The sequence below is a fragment of the Stylophora pistillata genome, chromosome 8 (assembly GCF_964205215.1).
Source record: "Stylophora pistillata chromosome 8, jaStyPist1.2, whole genome shotgun sequence".
Lineage (NCBI taxonomy): Eukaryota > Metazoa > Cnidaria > Anthozoa > Scleractinia > Pocilloporidae > Stylophora > Stylophora pistillata.
This window is the reverse complement of record NC_142526.1, coordinates 32095678-32118373: the sequence shown is the minus strand read 5'-3', so window position 1 is coordinate 32118373 and position 22696 is coordinate 32095678. Positions and strand designations below refer to the sequence as shown.

Below are 22696 nucleotides of genomic sequence, written 5' to 3'. Positions count from 1 at the left end.
GATGCACGAGACTTGGGAAAATAAGGAAATAACTCATGATACGGACGTACGTCACTTAACGCCGAGCAATGGTGTTTCCTTCCACCCTTTTAACTGAAAAGGATATTGTTTTAGAGACTTCAGTTCCTTGAATCGGATTATTCCTAACTGTTTGAAATCATAAATGGAACTGAAATGTGCTGAAAAGAAGTTAAGTGGTGTCGTAAAAAGCTATTCGCGCGAGCTAACACCTTTGCAAGTGACCAAACCAGTCAGTAAACATTTTTATCATACGACCACTTAGAGTTGATAATTTTGAAAAATTGTGTTTTCAACCCAAATTAGTAGGACGCAGTCGGACGAGCGCACCCGGGATAACCACAGAAAAAGATGCAAAAATGAAAACTTTTCCACGATTATAATTTTTTTGCTCTCATTTCATCGAAAAAACGCGATTCATTTTCTCGTTTCTTTTTTAACTGGCTGCAATTAGGATTTACGTTTTGGAAAAGGTTTGAAAAGATTAAAACGGGTTGCCAAAATGTGGATCATCATTAATGATGCATTATTTACGATCAGTCATTTATTTGGCGAAATAGTAACTTTAAAATAGTCCAAAACCTATCACAATAATTACCGATCCTAATTTAGTTTGTTAACGTTCTAAAAATCCATCAGAAAGTTCTCATAAAGCTGTAAAAATTATGTCAAAACCACAAGAAATTAGCGAATGGGGCCGGATGGTTTTCCAGGAGCGTTCGGCCTTACACACATCGGCTTTTATTCTGGTTTTTGCGTGAGCGAGGCTGGATGAGTCAAATGAAAAATTGCATCAATTGGCCGCACAAGACAACGAGGAAGATAAGAGCATAGAAAGAAATTATCCTTCCATCTGTTCATACAGAAAAGAAATGGTCTGTCCTATTTGCACTGAATTTGCATATTCTAATGCTTGCTCAAATAAATTACTAATGCATTAGTGAGGCGTTTCAGTCGACGTGGTTTGTAAATAACTGGGCAAGTTTTTCGTCTTTCACTAATTCCTTCATGTTTTGTGCGTGGTGGGAAAAAAAACTTTGGTCATTCTTTTTCTTATTTATTTGTGTTACTTCTGTCGGTTTTACTCAGTCGCTGCAACGATCGTGGCGAACGAGAAAATATCGACGCTCTTACCCTGGAAAGACAAAAGCCACTCAGGCAAATAAAAAGCCTTTTTCATACGGTACAAGCTTCATTTCTTTAAAAAGTGCAGGAGCATAAAAATTGCACAGGTGTTTTCAGTTTATCTGATGGTAAACACCACTTTTATCGCCCGTCGACTAACCTCTAACTTTTTTTGTTGAGTTATAAACTTCCCTTTCCCTCTGTCCCACAGTTTCATAGTGCATAAGATTAATGACCTCTGATAGTTATCAATAATCTATTGATTTCGCCTGCAAGTAGTTGCTAGCTGCACTCGAAGTCTCCTAATATTTGAAACTTTCTTCATGAGCTTACGGGATGTCGCTGCGAACTTTACCTATTTTATTTCTCAATCTCGGGGGAGAGATGCTTTATATTTTGGATCAAAGGTTACGGGCACAGTCGATTCCCGACGAGAAAGCGAGAAAAGGTAAGCTTCAGTTGAGCGGATGTATTTGCGTTTGCTAAATTATGGCGTCCCCTCGACAAAGCTCTCGTAACTAATTTAACAAACGAGCAGGCAAAATAGTTCGTCACAAAAACTTAGATATTGCTACCCGAATCGAAGATTTGTGGTTACCTCCTTCAAAATAACGTATTATTATTGTAGTTTATAAGCTAAGGAACTCGCATATTTGTTTGCATTGGGCGAGAACCAAATTTCAATTTTTGCTACTTTGGATGAATTAGCCTAAGATGAGCTGTCAAATGCTGTAGTTCTCGCCTTGTCTTGTATTTCTCGTGGTGGCTGTTAGTATAAGTATACAGGTTATGGTTTTGCCTGTTTTTATAGCAACTGAGGAGTGTTTTGGGCATGTTTTCTTCAGCTGAAATGGAAAAGCCGGCCACACGAAGGCTAATGCCATAAGCTTAATAATGCTGTCCGTTTGTACTGTCAGCTCTCTGTAATCCGATGGTGAATTGCTGTAATTACATATTTTTCCACTTTAGATCGGTCTTAGAATTTTGTCACACGAAAAAGATACTTTTCGAAAAAAGAGTGTTCGCTCAATACCACAAGATATAAATAAACTATTGCTAAGGAATGGGCACAATGTTTATGTCTGCTAGTCTTAAATAGATTTTGTCTAGACTATTTTTTTTGTACAATATTCTTCTTGGCTGGGGGAGGAGAGGAGTTTTACTTTCCCGATTTTTAGTTCAAGCGAGAAAAAATTTACATCCAACAATTGTTATGCACTTGTGTAGGAAAACAATGGGGTATTTTTAACTTAAGATAATCTATCAGTTATCACTGGCTTAAAGTAAAAGATAAAAATTTCTTCTAATTTGCCATGAGCTTTTTAGTCAGCTGCCAGGGATAAGAAAAGTCAAATGCATCTTTATGAAGCAAACTAAAATGCATTTGCCGTGGATGTTTGTTAAATTGAAACCACATTTAAGAAGTGAACAGCCAGAACAGCCACCCTGGTGTTTTGGTAATAATATTTTTACCAAACCCCAGACGACTGAAACATTCATCATGGATAATTTGTTTTGAGACTTGTCTCTGTTTGAAAACAACACAGTAGTTTGAAGGCTAGTAACAGCAGATGTTGCATGAAATTTTATTCTCCAATACTGACTATTTTTTTAAACTTTTAGAGTGTATTAAGTATTTGGTACAGATAATGTTCTAATAGTAATCTCTTCCATGATAAAAAAAAAAAAACCTCTTGGGATTCCCCAAAAATGAATTTACAAGTTCCCAACTACTCCAGAGCAAAGACTAAAATTTTAAGATTAATTTAAATCATGTCAGTTTTGACATGTATTTGTCTTAGGTATTAACCCTTTTGGATCAATTTTTTTCATTGATTATGTATTCCTTAATTTCCTTATTGTTTCAGCCTTAAAATATAATTTCTGTTTTCACTATCGTTTTCATGTTACTGGCAAACTAAAATGTCACAAATGTTATGAAACTTGCTCAGAAAGTAATGTTGTGAACCTGAAAATTGCAAATCAGTTTGAAACAATAACTCAAAAATAGTTTTACAAAGAATAGAAGTATTGTAATACCTTGTATATCACATCCAAGGACATAACCCAATTTTCGGATTGTTTTGTCCATTTGAAAATTTTTTCTGCCAGCTTCTCTTTTAAAAGACATTTTGGACAAGCACCAACTTTCCTGAGTATCAGAACCGTGGCACTTATCATAAAGATTACAGCACAAAACTTTGGTGTCAGTGTGTGCTCTTTCTCTATGGTAGTGTCATTCCCATTTACCAATGAAGAATGAAATAGTAAAAAATTGGAAAGGCTAGGGAAATTTCAATTTGATAATAATGCATCAGAAGTTTCTTAGTACACACAATTAGTAGTAATTTTTCATGTTCCTAGCAACTGAAACTAGAATCTTGCTTTGTGATCTTTGTCCCACAAATGAATCAAAATTCCATGGTTTGCATCTGTGTTGCACCATTTCACCTTGAGTCCTAGGTGCTAATAAAAGTTGCTTTCAGTTTTCTAGGAGTTGAACTGAATTTATTAAAATCTTGAGATGCGTAGTATGTCACATAGGTACATGAGTGCCTGTACATGTATGTTAAGTTAACTAAATGGGTATGACAAAAATTAATTTATTTTGGCTCAAGTTCACTGCAAATGATCCACAAGTTTATACTTGGGCAGATGATGGAGCTTAATGGCCATTGGTAACATTAAGAGGATTCGTTACATTTAATCAATATTTCTTATGCTCTTCCTTGGCTCTAATGTTGTTTCATTGTTGTTAGTTATGCATGATATTATTGGGACAATGTTCAACAAGCGGTTTATGGAAGAACTGTTTAAGCCACAAGATACTTACTCCAAGAAAGCCATGAGGACAGTGTTTGACAGACTAGCACATGCGTCAATCATGAGACTGAACTCAGCTAGCATGGACAAGGTGAGATGTTGATTGGGTTAGGTGATTTAGGCTCAGGTCAAAGTTAAACTTAAAGAATTACTAGTATTGAATTTTTCCTTACAATGTCACCCTTGAATCACATATTTGAGGTCATGAGAATAAAGGAAATGATCATCAATTGAAGAAGCTCTTGATTGTTAAACAAATTCTCATTGTCAACATCTGTGGAAATGTATAGACAACAGCATGGAGAATATGCATACTGAAGTTAGGGTGTAGAGGGTTAAACTGTATGGTCTGTATGAAGAGAGTTTCATGGCAGTCTAGACTGGCACCTTCCATCCATCCACACTGACTTATGAGACCTGAGTGAAAATGAAAAGACAACAGAAGCTATATTTGGGAGTGTAATAGTAATAGTAGTAATAAGTAATAAGTTTATTGAACACTCCCAAAAAGGGTTTTTCAGTGAACAGCTGGTACAATACAATAAGAATAAAAGATGTACACGTATAGTACAAAATATAAAACTATATGTTAAAAACTGTTTTGTTATAAGAAACTCATTCAACATCCGTGATTTTTAAGTTTTCTTAAAGTTAGTGAGGTCTTTACGCAGTTTCAAATCACTGTCTAATGAGTTCCATAATTTTACCATCCTATAGTGAAACGATCTCTGACCAGCAGTGGTTTTAAATAAAGGAATTTATTAAGTTGTTGGGAGTTTCTTGTCATTCAGTGTTGGTCAACATTCTATCAGAAATTTGAATACCACTTTGGAATTGAGTGTTCTGGTCGGACAGTTCTGTTTATTCATTTCTTTTTAGGAGTAGAACTGTCTGAGATTCAGCTCTAACTGGTGGTAAGCCCCTGAAGGCCTTAGGACAATTTTAACTTCCTTGTATTAAGTCCAACACTGTACAGCAAAAATTCTAAAGATTCAGTTATACAAAATGGCCAAAAAGATAGTCTCAGTAACTCCTGGCCAGGGCTTGCCAGAATTCTAGATTTTATTTGAAGGTTCAAAGAACAATGATTTTGGAGATGCAAAGCTACTAATGATAAGTAGTCCTTTTAAGCTCATGAAAATCTGAAAATATCCTGTTTCAGCAAGTAGAATTACGATAGTATTTTTGTAAAATTAATATAACAGTGTTCATCACTGAAGACATTAATTTGGTAGATACAACACTTTTGTGGTGAATGAAAGTATCACATCTTGAACTATCTGACATTTTTAACCATTTCTTTTAATTTTTTTTTTTTATTCCTTCTCCAACAGCTGTATGATTTGATGACAATGGCTTTCAAATATCAGGTAAACCTCTAAATTTGAATGCTTGGAACATTTTTTGTATTTTTTTAACTGTCATTCTTTATTTCTCATGTCTTTTATAATCTTACTGTAACTATTCTCCTCTTTGTCCTGGTCAGGTTTCTTTGTGTCTCCGACCCTCTGATGTTCTCCTAGTTACCTATAATCACATGGATGCAATAAGAAGTTTTGCTTCTGATAACCCTGCTATCAGTAATCAAGTAGAAAATGTTTACAAGCTTCTGTATGAGGTACAGTCAGGTTACACTCTACAGCCTGTAAATTTGCTGAAGATTTATGATAATCAGCACTCTATTTCTGAATTTGTCAATTATTTATTGAATAGAGAGGGTAAGGTTGTAAAGAAACTGTGTTGCTGCTTCGGTGGGGGAGTATAACAAGGTCATTTTGGTTTTATCAACTGAGTTGTGTAAATTGGCCACCGTGAAGAGTTTCAAAGCTGACATTTTGAGTGTCAGCCCTTTTTCAGAGCAGATTATTTTTTGAAATTGTTAATGATGCCCTAGTGACACCAAGGCATAATTTATTTTCATTATTGATATTGTTATTGTCTGTTAACCAAACATTTAGTTTAAATTCTGAATTTACAGCAAATATCACTTGTTATCTTTTGTGGTCAATTCTAGACATATGCCAAACTGAATGCTGGACAGTTTCAAATTATACGCCAGACTCTTCTTTCATTCTTCCAGGACATGCATATTAGGGTGAGTAAATTACTTCTAAATTAATAGTTATTTGTGAACGTACAGTGCATTTTGTGATGGGTAACTTAAGTCCTGAAAAGTCAGTGATTGACATTTTGACATCCTTGAGTCTAACAATGACTTTTACTGATTGAAATTATTTGAAACTTAGCTCCTGTCGATGAAAAGTCTTTTTCAGGACTCTATCTTCATGTGCTGTCCCTTTACTGGGTGATTGACAAATCCTCAGCTGTAAAACTATATTTATTGGAACTGCCATATTCCTCCCAGATTTAAATCATTTACTGTCTTGTGCAATTTTTGAGTCAGTGTTATGCTTTCTGTTTTCCAATGTTTTTTCTGATTTTATTGATAGGTTTCAATTTTCTTAAAAGACAAAGTTCAAAATGCAAATGGAAAGTTTGTTTTGCCAGCTGATGGAGCTGTACCTTGGGATACTGAAGTACCTGGGTCAATCAGGTGATGATAAAAATTCAGTGGTTTTTTTGTTAATGAGTGAACAAAATAAACAAATCATCTTTTGATTCTCTTTTTAACAATATACAGGTACAAATGATGCACAATCCTGGATTGTGCATCATTTGTATCTATAACCGCAGTTCAAAATATATGAACTTCATATATTCATCATATCTAATATACAGGTACTTAAACACTGAGGGACAAATTTCAAGAACAAGTCACTTTGTAACAGGATGCCGTTATCAGCTCCCAGATAAGCCAGGATCTTTTGAACTTTTAGGAGATCGAGTGATAAAGCTTGGAAGTAACATGTAAGTAGACAGATTTGTTTCTATTATTCAGCTCTTCTGATGTATTCCTTAATGTTTGAGTTGGTATAAAAAAATTTAAGAAGTATAGATCACATCCCCTAACAGAGTTCATTGAGTTCTTTGTTGTAATTGTTGTTTATTCCAGGTACACCGCTTCCAAAACAGTAGACACAGTAACCAGTAGTCCTGCACCAGCAGCCACTGCTGCTCTGTCTGCTGTGACAAAGAAAGCACCAGGGAGCACTGTATCTGTTGCTTCAGTATCAGTGAGTTAACTTGTAGATGTGTGTTTTGTTTCCCCATATGTGAATAGTTGGATAGAATAGATTGCAGCTAGGAAGAAGTTTTAGATATTTCCTCCCTATATTCTAAAAGCAAGAAATAAACAAATGACCTTTGATTCCAGGAATCAACCGTTATTATAAATTTCTACGGGTACAGGCACAGGATGGTAGATAGATTGCAAAGAACATCCTTTTAAAATGCTTCTGTGGTGTTTTGGTTGTTAGAGCAAAGAAGTGCTGGATAGTCAGAATGGTGTTACTGTAACCCTAAAATGCATAAGCTTCATGTGCAACCAGTTGCAAGAGTGCTGAGACACTCCCTCTAGAAAGCAGCTTTTTGCAACATCGTTTTAGAAGGGAGGGGTAGGTCATGGGTATGGCACTAACAATCCTATAGTCCAAATTGACTTAGCCTACTTTGTGACGGTTTGTACTTGTAGTTCAAAACCATAATCATCATAAATGGGTAGAAGGTGAGGTAGATGGAAGGGGGAGGGGGAGAGATAATAGACTACCCAACTTTTGTTTTGATCTGGATTACATTCGAAAATTTCCAGGAACCACAAGGTAACCCAAATCCCCTTGCAAAAGCTGAGCTCAATCTTTTGGCTCATCTTGTTGGAGGATCAAGTAAAAAGCCAGAAAGTAAGTCACATTTTTTCTGCTCACTCCCTGTGTGAGGCATACTTCAAGTCACAATCACTCAAGGAATTATAATGATCATGGTTATCATTATTATGTGATTGACATAATTATTTGTTGGGTTTTTTTCATTTTGTCATGTAGGCCAGTTTAGATTAAATTTCTTCAGTACAGATGAAGAAGAAGAGTAAGTCAAACATTGCTTTTTTCAAGAAGTATTTACTAAGAAATTGATCTAAAATTTTTCCTATAGTGAACTTTTGATTATGACATAATGTTGTGTGAGAATAGCCTTCCACACATTGTTAAGATCAGCTGTAAAGCGTCTTGTTAGGAAATAGAGCAGTCACATATGGGTAGAGAACAAGGCCTCAGTCACCACTGAGTTATTGGTAGCTTAATGGAATGAAGGTGTGAGGTTTGATTTGGGGGACTTGAGTTCCGTGCTGGTAACGAGATGAAGTCATCTTTTTTTATGTGTCAAGATACTTTATTTTGTGGAAACCAGTAGCCATTAGGTAGTAACGGCCCATTCAACTTGCAAGACTTTTGAAGCTTACTTTGTTTCTCTCATAGAAATTAATTATTATTCACTGATTGTTGTTGATCATTGTTGTTGTGGTTTTTACAGGCAAGCAGCCATCCAAAGTCACAAGGAAGCTCCTCATAGAGTGATCAAAATTGATGCTACTAAGGCAAGTGTGGCTAAGAAACTGTTCCATTCTATCTCATGAAATGCACATTATAAGATGTGACAACTGGGTGATGGGGAATGTCAGACAAGCTGTCTTGTTGGCAACAAGTTATTCCCTTTATTTTGTCCGAGGTCCTTTTCAATCGCTTTTGTATAATAATCTTCATAATCTCCTATGGTTAATCATCAAGTTTGCCTATCCTTTATTGGTCTTCATGCACAGATGAGGTTTAATTCAAACAACCAGCTATTAACCTATCCCATTAACTTTGTCTTGTCAGTTCTTGGTGTCAGTCGTATAATTAAAAGCGTGTATCTACCTCCTGACAGTCATAATTTCAAAACTGTCATACAAAATATACTGGAAAGGGTACAGTTTTTCATTTGAGCTGTACATTTTCTTACTGTTTTAGAAGGAGCAAAGGAAAGAACTGGCTAATCTTATGAATGAATTTTCAATAGAAGGATCTGGAGACCGTAAGTTTCAAAACTTGCATTTAACTTTCATGGAGTTTGTGAAATAAATCAATAAACAAGAATTAAGGGAGAGCTGTGAGGCTGTGTGTAGTTGTGGCCTCATTGAACTCCATTCCCAAGAGTATGAAGGGTTCATAGAGCAATGCGATTTTTGTTTTGACATTGCTTTGTTGTAATAATCATTATCTGTAGATGAGAGAAGTGTCCTTCTCTTTTATTCTATGACAACTTGCTTATTATTTTATGAAATTTAAGTTCTTACTTTTTGAAAAAGTTAGTCTTTATTGCCTCAGTAGAACAATATACCGACGTTACTGTTTCCTTATGTATGACTTTTGTGCAAAAAAAAGCTTAAGTAACGCATATTTGTGTTCTTACTTCCTTAGGTGAAAAAGGTGACGAACTGTTAGACTTAATGGACCAAGCGTAGATTATGGTCCTTCTTAGGAAGACACGTAATAAGGAAAAAAAAAACAAGTGAACATTTTTTGTAAATACCTTCCTTGATTTTTATTTATTTGGCACAATTTCTGAATGATTCAAGTACACAAGCAGTGTATAAAATTGATAACGCCAACTAAGAAGGGATGAACTGAGGTCAGCTGAATATTTTCAATATTTGTTGCATGTAATTTTTTCGGTGTCAACGTTTTTCGATGGCAGCCAATTCTAAGCCTCAATTAGTGTATTTATTCAGGGGCGTGGCTGACATAGATCCACATATCCACGTTAACACAACGGTCAAACGTCTCGGCATGTGCGAACATCGTCGTGGGTTGGTGGCGTGCTCTCAAGAATTTCTCTCACACATCTTTTCATAGAAACGAAAGATCAATTGGTGTTACAGTGACTGAAAATCATCTCATTTATATAGATGATTGCCGTTATATTGAATTTGTCTCTAAGCTCTCAAGGTCTATATAATAAAGGCACTGATCGTGAAGGACGTGATCATGCGCAAGTCATGTTTACTCTAGAATTGTCGCCACTTTACAATGTTATGCGTTGTGAAATCGGAATTGGGGAGTGGTCTTCCGACGTTAGCCCAATCTGCGCGCAACCAGTCCAGGTGTGCGTATGTTCAGTAAGTCGGCTACGTGCCCGTTATTGTATTGAATTAAAATGCCGGCAAATGCAAGATCTCGCAATTGCTGTGAGGATTCCAAATAAAATAATTAATTTCTAAAAATTGTCTGAGTGCAATAATTTTACCAGCCTAGTCTTTTCAGTCTCGCTCCTTGAAAACAATAATTTGCATTTCCCATGCCCTTAGTAAAACATACAACAAATCGTGCCGTTTTTTCAGAAGTCTGTCTCTGAACGAATTGCTAAAAATGCGTTGGTAAATCTCGTTTGTAGCCGCTTTTATTCGCCCGATGGCCGACAAGTAAGAGTCTGTGATGTTGGCTGCAAACTTACGGCTTTTCTACGCATGCGATTTAGGACTTGGCATTGAACCCTTTCATCATAACGGCAGCCATAAAGTCGAACAGTAGCACCCAGCTCTCCTCTACTTCTGGTCTCCAATCGGTGGTGAGAAATTCCTTAATGGTGCTAATGAACGCTTTCCTCAAATCTATGAACTTGAGAAAAGAAGATAAATAGATTAGGGGGAAGTTACTGTCATTAAAGGTCACGAAGAGGGACAAGTTTACTTTCTGTTTGTGTATCTTTGATAATTAGACATATCTGACTCTTGAACTAGTGTTTCTTCCGCTCTCACCCGTCCGTTCTCTCCGTCCCGATACAGAAATATCCTCGTTACCAGGATCTCTCTTTTTCCCGCTCCTGAGGGGCGATTAGAGGGACTCTGGATATGAGGATGATACAACCATTTCTGTTCAAACTGAGACTTCTAATTTTCACGTCAGGAAAAACCTTTTCTACTCCACTTTAAAATACACTCGAAAAGTATTTTGATTGGGTCTTACATGAGACTTTGTCGGTTTGAAGCGGAGTCTGACGTGCCTTCTTCCTAATTCCAACACGTAACCTGCGAAAGTTTCGGGGTCATAGAGCGAACTGATAGAGTTTTCGATGGCAGCCATCAATCTTCTAGGGTGACCATTGTTTTTATTTATTTCTTCAATTGAGATTTCTTTGAATTCAGTGAAGCGCGATTTTATATCAGGATTCATCTTCAGGAATCTGAAAGAAACAAAATTAATAAAAAGGACCATAAATCTTACTGTGAGGTTCGTTATATGATGTAGATGTAGTCTTCATACGATTTTCACCCTTCCACGTATTTCGCACGATACTGTCATGTGCTTATGAAACGCTCATGAAGGGCGTGTGGAAAGTAAAGGAAAGATGTTATCTCTTTCATAAGATGTTTTCACGTGCTCTTAAGCCTAAGCCGACCCTAACCTGTAAAATACTCGCACTCACGCATGCGCCTTAAAGCTTCGAGGGCGATTTTTGACTTAACCAACCCTGGATCTAAGCCCAGCCCTACCACAGAGCGCTTGAACGGAAATGACAACCAAACGTCTAGCCTGTAACCAGACTTCCGCGGTCAAGTCAATACAACAGATGGTCTTGGGGGTACAAAATAAGTATTTGCAAGACGTGAAATCCTCGCTCTCTTTTCCGTTTCGCTGAAAAGTTATGTTTCTAGTAAGTAAGTAAGTAAGTAAGTAATTTATTTATCCACATTTCACAATTGAGTATAACTCGTTTTAACGTGAACGTGCCAGGTTAAAATAATATATATAACAAGCTAGACAATGATGATAATAATAGTAATAAAAAGGAACTATAAAATCGTATGGGAATCATGATGCATATATAGGAAATAAATAAGAATCAATAAAACTAAGAGGGAACAAGCTAGGGATAAAATAAGCTATGTACAAAAGTTGCATTCACACTCCACACTTGTAGTCAAGTTGACCTCGTCCAGCATTGATTTAAAAATATTAAGAGAAGGAGCTCTTCTTGCATAGTCAGGTAGATTATATAACATAATCTTGTAGTGACGTATTGATATGACCTATACATGAATGCTAGAATAAGTAGGCTGATCAAGCTTGCAGAAGCCTCTGAGGTCATATTTATTATTACGAAATAAAAACATCTCCCTAATATTATTCGGCCCCATGTTATATAAGCATTTATAAAAAAGGCAGAGAGCATGAGAATATCTGCGATGCTCTAGGGTCTTCAGTCCCACATGGTCAAGTAAGGTACTATATGAGTTTGACTTAGCCATGTTTAAAAGAGTTCTAATGGCATACTGATTAGTGAGCTCCAGTTTATTAGATAGGCCAGATGATAACCCAACTAAGACTGGAGCACAGTACTCTAAGTGTGGCAAAATAAATGCCTTGTAAATATTGACCATCACTTCTGAAGGTATGAGTTTACGAACTCTCCTAAGAGCACTAACTTTGGCATTAACCTTATCACACACGGATTTAATGTGAGCTTTAAAAGATAAAGAGCTGTCAATAGTTAGACCTAATAACTTCATATCGTGTACCACATTCAAGGGACGCCTAGTACGGTCAGCAAACAATTCATAACATGGCGGATTATCACCCAAACGCAATACTTTAGTTTTAGATTCGTTTATATTGAAGTAATTACGCTTGAACCATGACTGCAGCACATCGAACTTTCTCTGAGATCTTAACTCTAACGCATATTGAGTAGGGTGTGACAGATACAGTGTCGTATCATCAGCATAAAGCCTTAGTTTAGCATCTTTGACAAAATAAGTGAGATCATTAATGAATAGGTTGAATAGTAGAGGTCCCAATATTGATCCTTGAGGAACACCATGTTGGATTGTTTTCCAATCTGAGTAGTTATTACCAATATTAACTCGTTGCAACCTATCTTTCAGATAAGAACGAATAAGGTTCACTGCGCTTTCGGTAAAGCCATAAGCTTTCAGCTTGGAAATAAGTAGGCTGTGAGAGATTGAGTCAAAGGCCTTTGATAAGTCCACTGCAATGGCAATACAATAACCCTTATTATCCTGAAGTTAAATCCTTATTATTCTGAAAGTGAAATGACCGCAAATAAATGAATAAACGGGGTTTAGTCGATGGGGGTATTGCAAGATAATACTTTGGTTTTAACAACTGCGTTGATAAGGTAAATTAGCCACAGGGAAGAGTTTTTACCCTGAGCTGACGTTTTGAACGTGAGTTTATTAGTTGAGTGCGTACACTCGGTATTTTGGAGAGAATTAAAGATATCTGTAAAACAGGGAATGAGGAGTGAGGGAATGGAGAGTGGGAAATCTTTAAAAGCGGGAATCTTTAAAAGCGGGAATCTTTAAAAACGGGAGTCTTTAAAAACGGGAATCTTTAAAAACGGGAATCTTTAAAACGGGGAATATTTAAAAGCGGGAATCTTTTAAAGAGGGAATCTTCAAAAGCGGGATTCTTTACAAACGTATAATTTTTTTTTCGGCGGATGGCAGCGGCACTCGATTATAATAATTATTTTTTTAATTAGTCGGTGCTTGACATTACGGATTTTCCATAACTGTAAATGAAGAAGCGCGACAGTTTGTCTAGACAAAGGTGAATATTTCACGTTTTAACAAACACCGAAAAATCAGTCGTTCACCACACTTTGTTATTTGATAGAGAATTGCCGCAACGAAACTTGTTGATCAAAATAAAGATTCTGATGCTGGAATTGTTTTAGTAATTTAATTATGTTGAGTGTTGAAAACATGCAAAAACGATCAACTTTTCCACAGACCATTCATTCATTTGGTCGATTTCATATCACGCTCCTAAATATTCCTCATTTCAAAGATTCTCGCTCTTAAAGTTCCCGCTTTTAAAGATACCCCGTTTTAAAGATTCCCGCTTTTAAATATTCCCCGTTTTAAAGATTCCCGCTTTTAAAGATTCCCCGTTTTAAAGATTCCCGCTTTTAAAGATTCTCCGTTAAAAGATTCCCGCTTTTAAAGATTCCCCGCTTTTAAAAATTCCTCGTTTTAAAGATTCCTGCTTTTTAAGGTTCCCGCTTTTAAAGATTCCCCTTTTAAAGATTCTCGCTTTTTAACCCTTATCGTGCGGCTCCCGGAATATTCCGGGCGCACGTGTTCGTCCATGTGGACGGGTCCCGGAATATTCCGGGTTTCCGAACATCATCGTTTTATTGGCGGAGAAGTTCGGAATATGTTGGGCTTATATTGGTTTATGGTCATGGGCCAACCCAAGGGACATAAATTAAGCATCCGACAGAGTTCCGAAGACCCGAGTAGAATAAAAGAGTTAATTAGCATGAAATATATTTTGTTGCGCGGTAACACTGATAAACAAAGATGGCGGCCAATATTGTATTTGTTGATGAAGGAACTATTGATGAAGTTGTCGGCGGAGAGGATAGCGATTTAGATGAAAATATGGATAATTCTGAAAGCAGTGAAGAAGAAGATGACAGAAGAGAAGAAGACAGTGATGGCGAGGCGGACAGCGAAGAAGAAACCGAAGAAGACAACTGGGTCCTTGGCGATCGCATCCCGCGAAGGCTTGACTTCACAGCTGATCGAGGGTTGAATGTGGAGCTTCCTAACAATCCATCATTCTCTGACTACTTTCATCTCCTCTTCCCCGAAAACCTATTCAACGAGATTGCATCCCAAACAAATAAATATGCTACGGAAACAATCGCATCTTTACAGCGAAGAGGTCGTTTACCTCAGCACTCGAGATTTAGAAATTGGCCTGAGGATGGTGTGACAGCTGGTGAGATAAAAGCTTTTCTTGCCATGATCATTGCAATGGGCCTGGTGAATCAAGAGAATATCCAGGATTACTGGTCCATCGACGAGGTTTTATCAACTCCCTTTTTCCCTCAAATTATGTCAAGAGACAAATTTATGAACATTTTAACATTTTTTCACTTGTGTGATAATGATGATTATGTTCCTCGAGGACAGGAAGGGTATTACCCAATAAAAAAGCTTGGCACTATATACAGCGTTGTCACTGGGAAATTTTCAGATGTCTGGAAGCCAGGCAAAAATATTTGCATTGATGAGGGAATGATTCCATTCAGAGGAAAGGTGCATTTCAAAGTGTATAATCCTGACAAGCCAGATAAGTATGGTGTTAAGTCATACCAGTTGTGTGACTCAAGTAATGGATATTGTTGTAGGTTTGAAATTTACACTGGTGTAAACCCAGAACCACCCAGTGCTAAAGGAAAGACATATGACTTAGTCATGAGGCTCATGCAACCTTATTTGAATGTGGGTAGGTGTTTGTATGTTGACAACTACTACACATCACCTACTTTATTTGCTGAGCTCTATAGGCAGAACACTGGGGCCTTTGGAACAGCCAGATACAGGAAAGGTATCCCCCAGCAATTTAAAAGGGCACAAGTGAAAAAAAAAGGTGACAAGTATGTTATGAACAATGGAACTTTGCTGGCAGTTAAATTTAAAGACCGCAGAGTTTTCCAGATGCTGTCATCAGTTCATTCTGTTGTGGATGTAGAAGTTGGCCGAAATCACCCTGGAACTGGCCAACCAATAACTAAACCTGAGATTATCCATGACTACAACAAGTTCATGGGAGCAGTTGACAGATGTGATCAGATGGTGGCCTATTCTTGCTTCAGGCGACGCACCATGAAATGGTGGAAGAAAGTGTTCTTGCACCTGTTTTCCTTAAGCATCCTGAATGCTTACATCCTGTACAAGCAAAGAACCCGGTCACCTGTGCTGCAAAGGACTTTTAGAAGGGAGCTTGTGAAGGAGCTTGTTAGGAATTCTGGCATCTCCCATTCTCTCACTCCGAGAGGCCGCCCAAGGAGGTCAGCCGAAGGCTTAACCCGTCTTCAAGTTGGAGGTCACTTCCTAGAGAAAATATTGGGCACTGGGAAGAAGTCCAACATCACCCGGGCATGTGCAGTTTGCTTTCCTGCCCGAAAGAAGATCCTAAAAAGGGCAGGAGAGAAAAGGAAGAGGCCAGGAAAAGAGTCTAGCTTTCAGTGCAGTGTCTGTAAAGTAGCCCTCTGTATACAGGACTGCTTCCAGTTGTTCCACACTGTTCAGGACTATGTTGCTGCCTACATTCGAAGACACGATGCCAATAATGACAATGAGGATGCTGAAACTAACTGATCATAACCATTATTCATCTTTTGTTTGGTTTTGTTAGGTTTTGAAGTCAATTCAAACACAGAAATACATAAATTTACAACATAGACCCCAACAACTGAGCTGACTGTTTTGAACTAATTCAAAACCAAACAATGTACATAAATTCCTAATTTTGATTATGTGTTGACTTGACAAGTATGCAGTCTTGCTACTGTATTGAGAATAACAAATGTTGTCACAGACACAGGAATTGTTTTATTAAGCTGGTGGACTAGGGCTTAACTCTGATTGCCATTTTAGGCTTGTACAGATAATTTTTGGAAGAAATTAATATGATTTGTTTTTTGTTAATGTATAATTTTTGTCAAGTTTTTCCAAAAGCATGATTTCATAGCTAAAATTTTAAAAGCAAAATAGGTTAAAAGTTTATTGTAATAGAATAATCAGAAAGGCAATTTCTTAAGCTTTAATTTGATATATAGGTTGTTGGGATTTGATGAAATGTAAAGCTTGCACTGCTGATGAAAGGATCAACTGTCGTGTATAAGTGTGTTACTAAAAATAAAGTCAGTTTAGGGGATTGTAACCTGAACTCGAACTCAGCATGATAAGGGTTAAGATTCCCCGTTTTAAAGATTCCCGCTTTTAGAGATTCCCCGTTTTAAAGATTCCCGCTTTTTAGGATTCCTCGTTTTAAAGATTCCCGCTTTTAAAGATTCCCGCTTATAAAGATTCCCGTTTTTAAAGATTCCCTGTTTTTAAAGATTCCCCGTTTTTAAAGATTCCCCGTTTTTAAAGATTCCCCGTTTTAAAGATTCCCGCTTTTCAAGATTCCTCATTTTAGACTCTCGCTTTAAAAGATTCCCCGTTTTATAGATTCCCGCTTTTAAAGATTCCCCGTTTTAAAGATTCCCTCCTTTAAACATTCCTCGTTTTAAAGATTCCCGCTTTTAAAGATTCCCCGTTTTAAAGATTCTCGCTTTAAAGAATTAACCATTTTAAAGATTACCGCTTTAAAAGATTACCGCTTTAAAAGATTCCCCATTTTAAAGATTCCCCATTTTAAAGATTCCCCATTTTAAAGATTCCCCATTTTAAAGATTCCCCATCTTAAAGATTCCTTATCTTAAAGATTCCCCATCTTAAAGATTCCCCATCTTAAAGATTCCCCATCTTAAAGATTCCCCATTTTAAAGATTCCCCATTTTAAAGATTCCTCATTTTAAAGATTCTCCATTTTAAAGATTCCCGCTTTTAAAGATTCCCGCTTATAAAGATTCCCGTTTTTAAAGATTCCCCGTTTTTAAAGATTCCCCGTTTTTAAAGATTCCCCGTTTTAAAGATTCCCGCTTTTCAAGATTCCTCATTTTAGACTCTCGCTTTAAAAGATTCCCCGTTTTATAGATTCCCGCTTTTAAAGATTCCCCGTTTTAAAGATTCCCTCCTTTAAACATTCCTCGTTTTAAAGATTCCCGCTTTTAAAGATTCCCCGTTTTAAAGATTCTCGCTTTAAAGAATTAACCATTTTAAAGATTACCGCTTTAAAAGATTACCGCTTTAAAAGATTCCCCATTTTAAAGATTCCCCATTTTAAAGATTCCCCATTTTAAAGATTCCCCATTTTAAAGATTCCCCATTTTAAAGATTCCCCATCTTAAAGATTCCCCATCTTAAAGATTCCCCATCTTAAAGATTCCCCATCTTAAAGATTCCCCATCTTAAAGATTCCCCATTTTAAAGATTCCCCATTTTAAAGATTCCCCATTTTAAAGATTCCCCATTTTAAAGATTCCCCATTTTAAAGATTCTCCATTTTAAAGATTCCCGCTTTTAAAGATTCCTCATTTTAAAAATTTCCTATTCCCCATTCCTTGTTTTAAAGATAGCCGAGAATTAAGATCGGCGACCGATTTTTTTGGGGGTAAAATCCTGTCTTGTACTTTCAGTATGAATATTCAGTTAATGTGAGCAGATGCAGTAAACTGTTATGTGCTTTTCATGGGTTACTTAAGTCTGCCATAGAGACGCCATCGTAAATTTCTTCCCGGCGTCAATATGTCAACAGTTCAAATAAACTAAAATAATATTTGAATAAATAGCGAAACTGAAGATCATCTGGAAGGTGGCGATTTGGTTTTGATCCCATTTTTGTAAATTCTCATAATAAAAAGAATTATCAAATATTTGAGAAAAATATTCCGTGGCTGAGAAGCCAGGGCTTCGTTCCGGCGGAAGAACAAATCAGATAATTTTCAGAATTTCTTAGCAAACTTGCAGTACATGTAACTTGTGAATCAGCAAGGGCCAGACAGTAACATTTTGAATTTCCGAACGAGAAATTGTGTACGATACACACTGCTCGCTGAGATTAAGAAAAGTATTATTTTGGTTTTTTTCTTGAGGCATTTCTTAATGTTCAACTGATTAACATTTTGCGTACATGCACCTCAACTGACATGTTTATAAATACTGATATATTTTACTACCGGATCTGAAAAAAGTTAAATTGCAGCCTAAGTAATCTTACATGCGTGTATTATGATTACAATTATAAACAGTCGAATAATGGAATAATCAGATTTATGAACAGTCGCATAAATCTCTCGACCAAGAATGGATAATCATGAAATATAACAACACAGGCAGCCCAAGTTCACAAAGAGAAAAGCGGACGCGACTCTTACAGTGTTGTGCAACGTTTTATATTTATAAAGGTTTGTATGTTATCGGTTTGCCTTAAAAGAGAGAAAAAATGTCTTGTTTTGAAATAAAATGGACCTACCTTATTGCCTTGTTGTTTTCCTTATTGATTACCAGCGTCTCAGGCCATTTTGAAGCATTTTCGGCGAGTTAGCGCTAGTTTGGTGTTCAACAGCTAAAAAAAGTCTATTCTATGGTAATCAACAAAGAAAACAACAAGGCAATAAGGTAAGTCCATTTTATTTCAAAACAAGACATTTTTTCTCTCTTTTAAGGCAAACTGACAACATCCCATACAAACCTTTATAAATATAAAATGTTGCGCAACACTGTAAGAGTCACGTCCGCTTTTGCTAGTAGTGAGCTTGGGCGGCCTGTCCGCAACACTGTAAGAGTCACGTCCGCTTTTGTTAGTAGTGAGCTTGGGCGGCCTGTGCGCAACACTGTAAGAGTCACGTACGCTTTTCTAGTAGTGAGCTTGGGCTGTCTGTGCGACACGTTGCAATCTATGACAGTCTTCAATCTTACATTTTTGTTTGTTATGTACAAACATGACGAATAGCAAATTTGTTGACTGATGAAGAAAATTAACGGCAATAAAAACATCAGAAACAAACGTATGAAAAATCTTGAGTAGGAATTACAGCATTTCAGTATCCTCTCTGTGCAAAGTTGCAAAGGGCTCCACCCGTAAACGAAACAAAAAAGTACAACGACAACAACGACGAAAAACATTCCTGTTATGATGATGTTATTGCGTTGGCTGTTGTCTTTAGTTTTTTCAATTAGACTTAGAGTATGAATTATCCGAAATAAAACGCGAGGAAACCCCTTTCATGCTACAGAAGGTATACCCAGCGTTTGAGCCGTCTCTAAAACCAAATTGATCCGTTCGGTCAGTTCGGTTTCGAGAAAGAGTAATGGCAGATATAGCTGCTCGATCATGTATATACGTCATTAATGATCACCGAGGAGAATTGCTCGGCCGATACATGAAAAAAAGACAGATTTCCGGCTGTAAAATACTAAACTCAGCGAATATCAAGGTCCCTTCATCATGATCTTAATTTAAGACGCTGAAAACAAAACAAAGTTATTAAAACAGATAATTTGTAATCACATATCTACTTACTCTCAGCGCCTGTTTTCCAACAAAATGCAAATATGACCACACCGTGATACTGGTTCTTTGCGAAATGAAACATCTATTGCGAAAAAGGAACGCATAACGGGAGGCCTCTTTGGCGAGATCACCTAAAATAGCGACATATATCAAATCCATACCGTATGTAGACATTCACTCCAATTTCTTTCTTGGTCGGCTCGATTATCCCCCATGTTTCTTTCAGGATTTTTATTTGTTCATCTGTTAAAGGAATCACATTGTTCTCAATGGACTTGAACGGCGGATGCAGAATCAGTGTATTTCCTATGCTGCGCGAGTTCGTGCAACCCATTTTGGGCCTTTCTATGATTTAGCTAGGTGCTCAATCCACGGTATTGCTATTACGAAATCTTCAAAAATGAGAATCATTTAGAATAAATGTGAATTAATGTACTGTAATGAAAAGCAAATCTGCCATTATGACAATGCAGTGACGTCAACTCAATGTTGCAATTATTCTAGTCTTGGAAGATATTAAATAGATGCTTCAAAATGACATGTAGCTGTATTTGCATAATTATTTTCTTTCCAACTCTACATATGTGTATGTTTGGAGGAAAATGACAGACATACAGTATAAAGCGACATTTTAATGGGGTAGTAAGGTCTCTCTTGGATAAGACGAACGACAAATTAAAGAGAATGTCATTTTGGCGGCGGTACCTTTAATTTTCCAATTCGTACAAGGAGGTTAGACTTCGGTGTCAAGTTTAAATCACAGAAGTTATTATCTTTTTCGAATTTTTTGGGTAATCATCAGGGCCTAAACTTCATGAACAATTAGAGGTAATTTTCCCTATAATAATACCAGACATCAGTGACTCAGTTTACGCGTTGTCATTGAGAATATGGACAACATACGCTCCCTAGAAAACATAATTAAAAAACTGAATTAGCGTAAATTGGAGGAACTTTAACATTTAAGAAATGGTCTCATCAAATCATAACATTTTTGACGGCATGTCTCACTTTTTATTGGTTAGCAGGGATTGATATAATGGTGTAGAAAAAAGCAATCTTTGAATTCAGTATTTTAAGCAGAAAACACAGTCACAATAAACATTAATGTGGGTTTTTATTTAAGTCTGGTAACGAGGCATTCCGAGTTTCTTCGTTCCTCACGCAATTCATGGCGAAAGCCATTTTCCTTTACGGAACGGGGAACGAAAAACAGAGTCGATCTGGAACTTAAAGTGCACCGATAAACCGCACAACAATCTAAAGTGGTGTTGACTCCAAGGCAAAAGTGTCTGGGCTCCAGCTTTGAGCAAAATCTCTACGAACTCGGTCGCTACACCAATCAGCATGTACGATAAATGAAGTCAGTTATTGAAGGATTTTTTCCCCGTTCCCCGTTCCTGACTTTAATGACTGAGTCCTTTTCCGTTGGTTCTGGTTTTAGTATAATTTCAAAGCTGAGCAAAGAGTTTCCAGCAATCTGATTGGCCGAGCGGTTCCTTACACGACGCTATATAAACCGCTCCACGTGGTTTATATAAAATGTTAAAGAAAAATGTTAATAAATGTTCCTAAAATGTTATGATTTTAGAAATTTCTCTGTTGTTCAGCTCTGTAATTATACTAAAACAATTATTCGCCTCAGGTTCGGTGAATATTGTCGAATAATCCCCGCGACTTCGTCTCGGGAATTATTCGACGATATTCACCGAACCTGAGGCGAATAATTGTTAAATGTTAACTTTTCTAAACGTTCGTCTATGCCTGAATGGAACGCTTTAATTATTCAGCCGCCATTTTTTTAATGGCGTTTTGTTGTGCAGTATCGCTTAGAATTTTTACTCGTTTATATTTTTACTTCCCCTACGGGTTCGTTAAAATGCGGTAGAACTCGTGAAAATACTCAGCGATACTACACAACAAAATGTTTAATAAGATATATGAATTCAACGTCAACCACCCATTTCAGTTGTAACACACACAACTTACCGGAAAGTTTCCTCATAAGCAGTTATTAATAGGGACCTTAAGCAGTCAGGACGGCAACGCCAAGGAAGACTCCGATTAAAAAAATGAATTTCTACTCTTAGTTAGAATTTCAAACATGGCTGCAGGAGCTTACTGTCTCATATGGCGCCACAGCTCAACTTCAGCATGACGTATAAAAGTAGGGTTGAGTTCCAATTGAAAATTAAAATAATTTGCCGTCGCGGTTTCGATTCGCAGACGACGAAAATTTTGGCGATTTCATGTTGCCGTTTTGCATAGGACGGCTAAGAAATGTACAAAGTTTTAAAACGCACGTGCTGAGCTATTGTTCTGCCAATTAGATCTCTTGTTTTTCCACGTCCTCATTGCCGTCGCCGTCGTGGTTGCTTAAGGTCCCTAATTAACAAATGGTAAACACCACAGCGTACACTATTGAGTTATGGTGCACGCGGGAGGTTGCTAAGCACGAAAGAAGCGTAAGAGTCGCTCGAGGCGGTAGCCGAGAGCGACTCTAGCTTCTTGAGTGCTTAGCAAACCTCCCAAGTGCATCCATAACTCAATAGTGTACGCTGTGGTGTTTACCATTTGTTTTATAACATAACATTGATACATTGTAGCTAAAGAGTTCTCTTTTAATTAACAAATCTTACGCGACCAGAAAAAACAAGCGCGCGCGGAAAAATAGTCTTTGCATTTGCTCACGTCAGCAGCGTACACCCATGGGCAAATGGGGGACGCTAAATTGACCAATCAGAGCGCGCGCTTTACTTTGGTTATGTTATAATAAACAGTTGACGACGCGTAAAACCTGTATTGTAACCTTAGTTCACAGTTTATGGTGAAACAAACCCTGAGCCAGCGATACTGTAGGA

At 37.1% G+C, this 22696-nt stretch overlaps 2 protein-coding genes across 2 annotated transcripts; one reads left to right on the top strand and one right to left on the bottom strand.

Annotated features, from left to right (window-relative positions):
* Positions 1-1394: 1394 nt before the first annotated feature.
* On the top strand, positions 1395-10120 carry LOC111329292 (protein OSCP1). The gene is made up of 13 exons (XM_022933939.2): positions 1395-1591; positions 3903-4057; positions 5301-5336; positions 5453-5584; positions 5981-6061; positions 6417-6520; positions 6706-6834; positions 6980-7100; positions 7676-7763; positions 7905-7947; positions 8392-8455; positions 8868-8931; positions 9318-10120. The coding sequence occupies exons 1-13, from the start codon at positions 1480-1482 to the stop codon at positions 9359-9361; spliced, it is 1173 nt and encodes a 390-aa protein (XP_022789674.1). The 5' UTR covers positions 1395-1479; the 3' UTR covers positions 9362-10120.
* Positions 9439-20246, bottom strand: LOC111329298 (cytoglobin-2-like). Its single transcript, XM_022933956.2, has 3 exons — positions 19997-20246; positions 10863-11079; positions 9439-10514 (listed from the first exon to the last, which is right to left on the bottom strand). The coding sequence occupies exons 1-3, from the start codon at positions 20167-20169 to the stop codon at positions 10371-10373; spliced, it is 534 nt and encodes a 177-aa protein (XP_022789691.2). The 5' UTR covers positions 20170-20246; the 3' UTR covers positions 9439-10370.
* Between the last annotated feature and the right edge of the window lie 2450 nt (positions 20247-22696).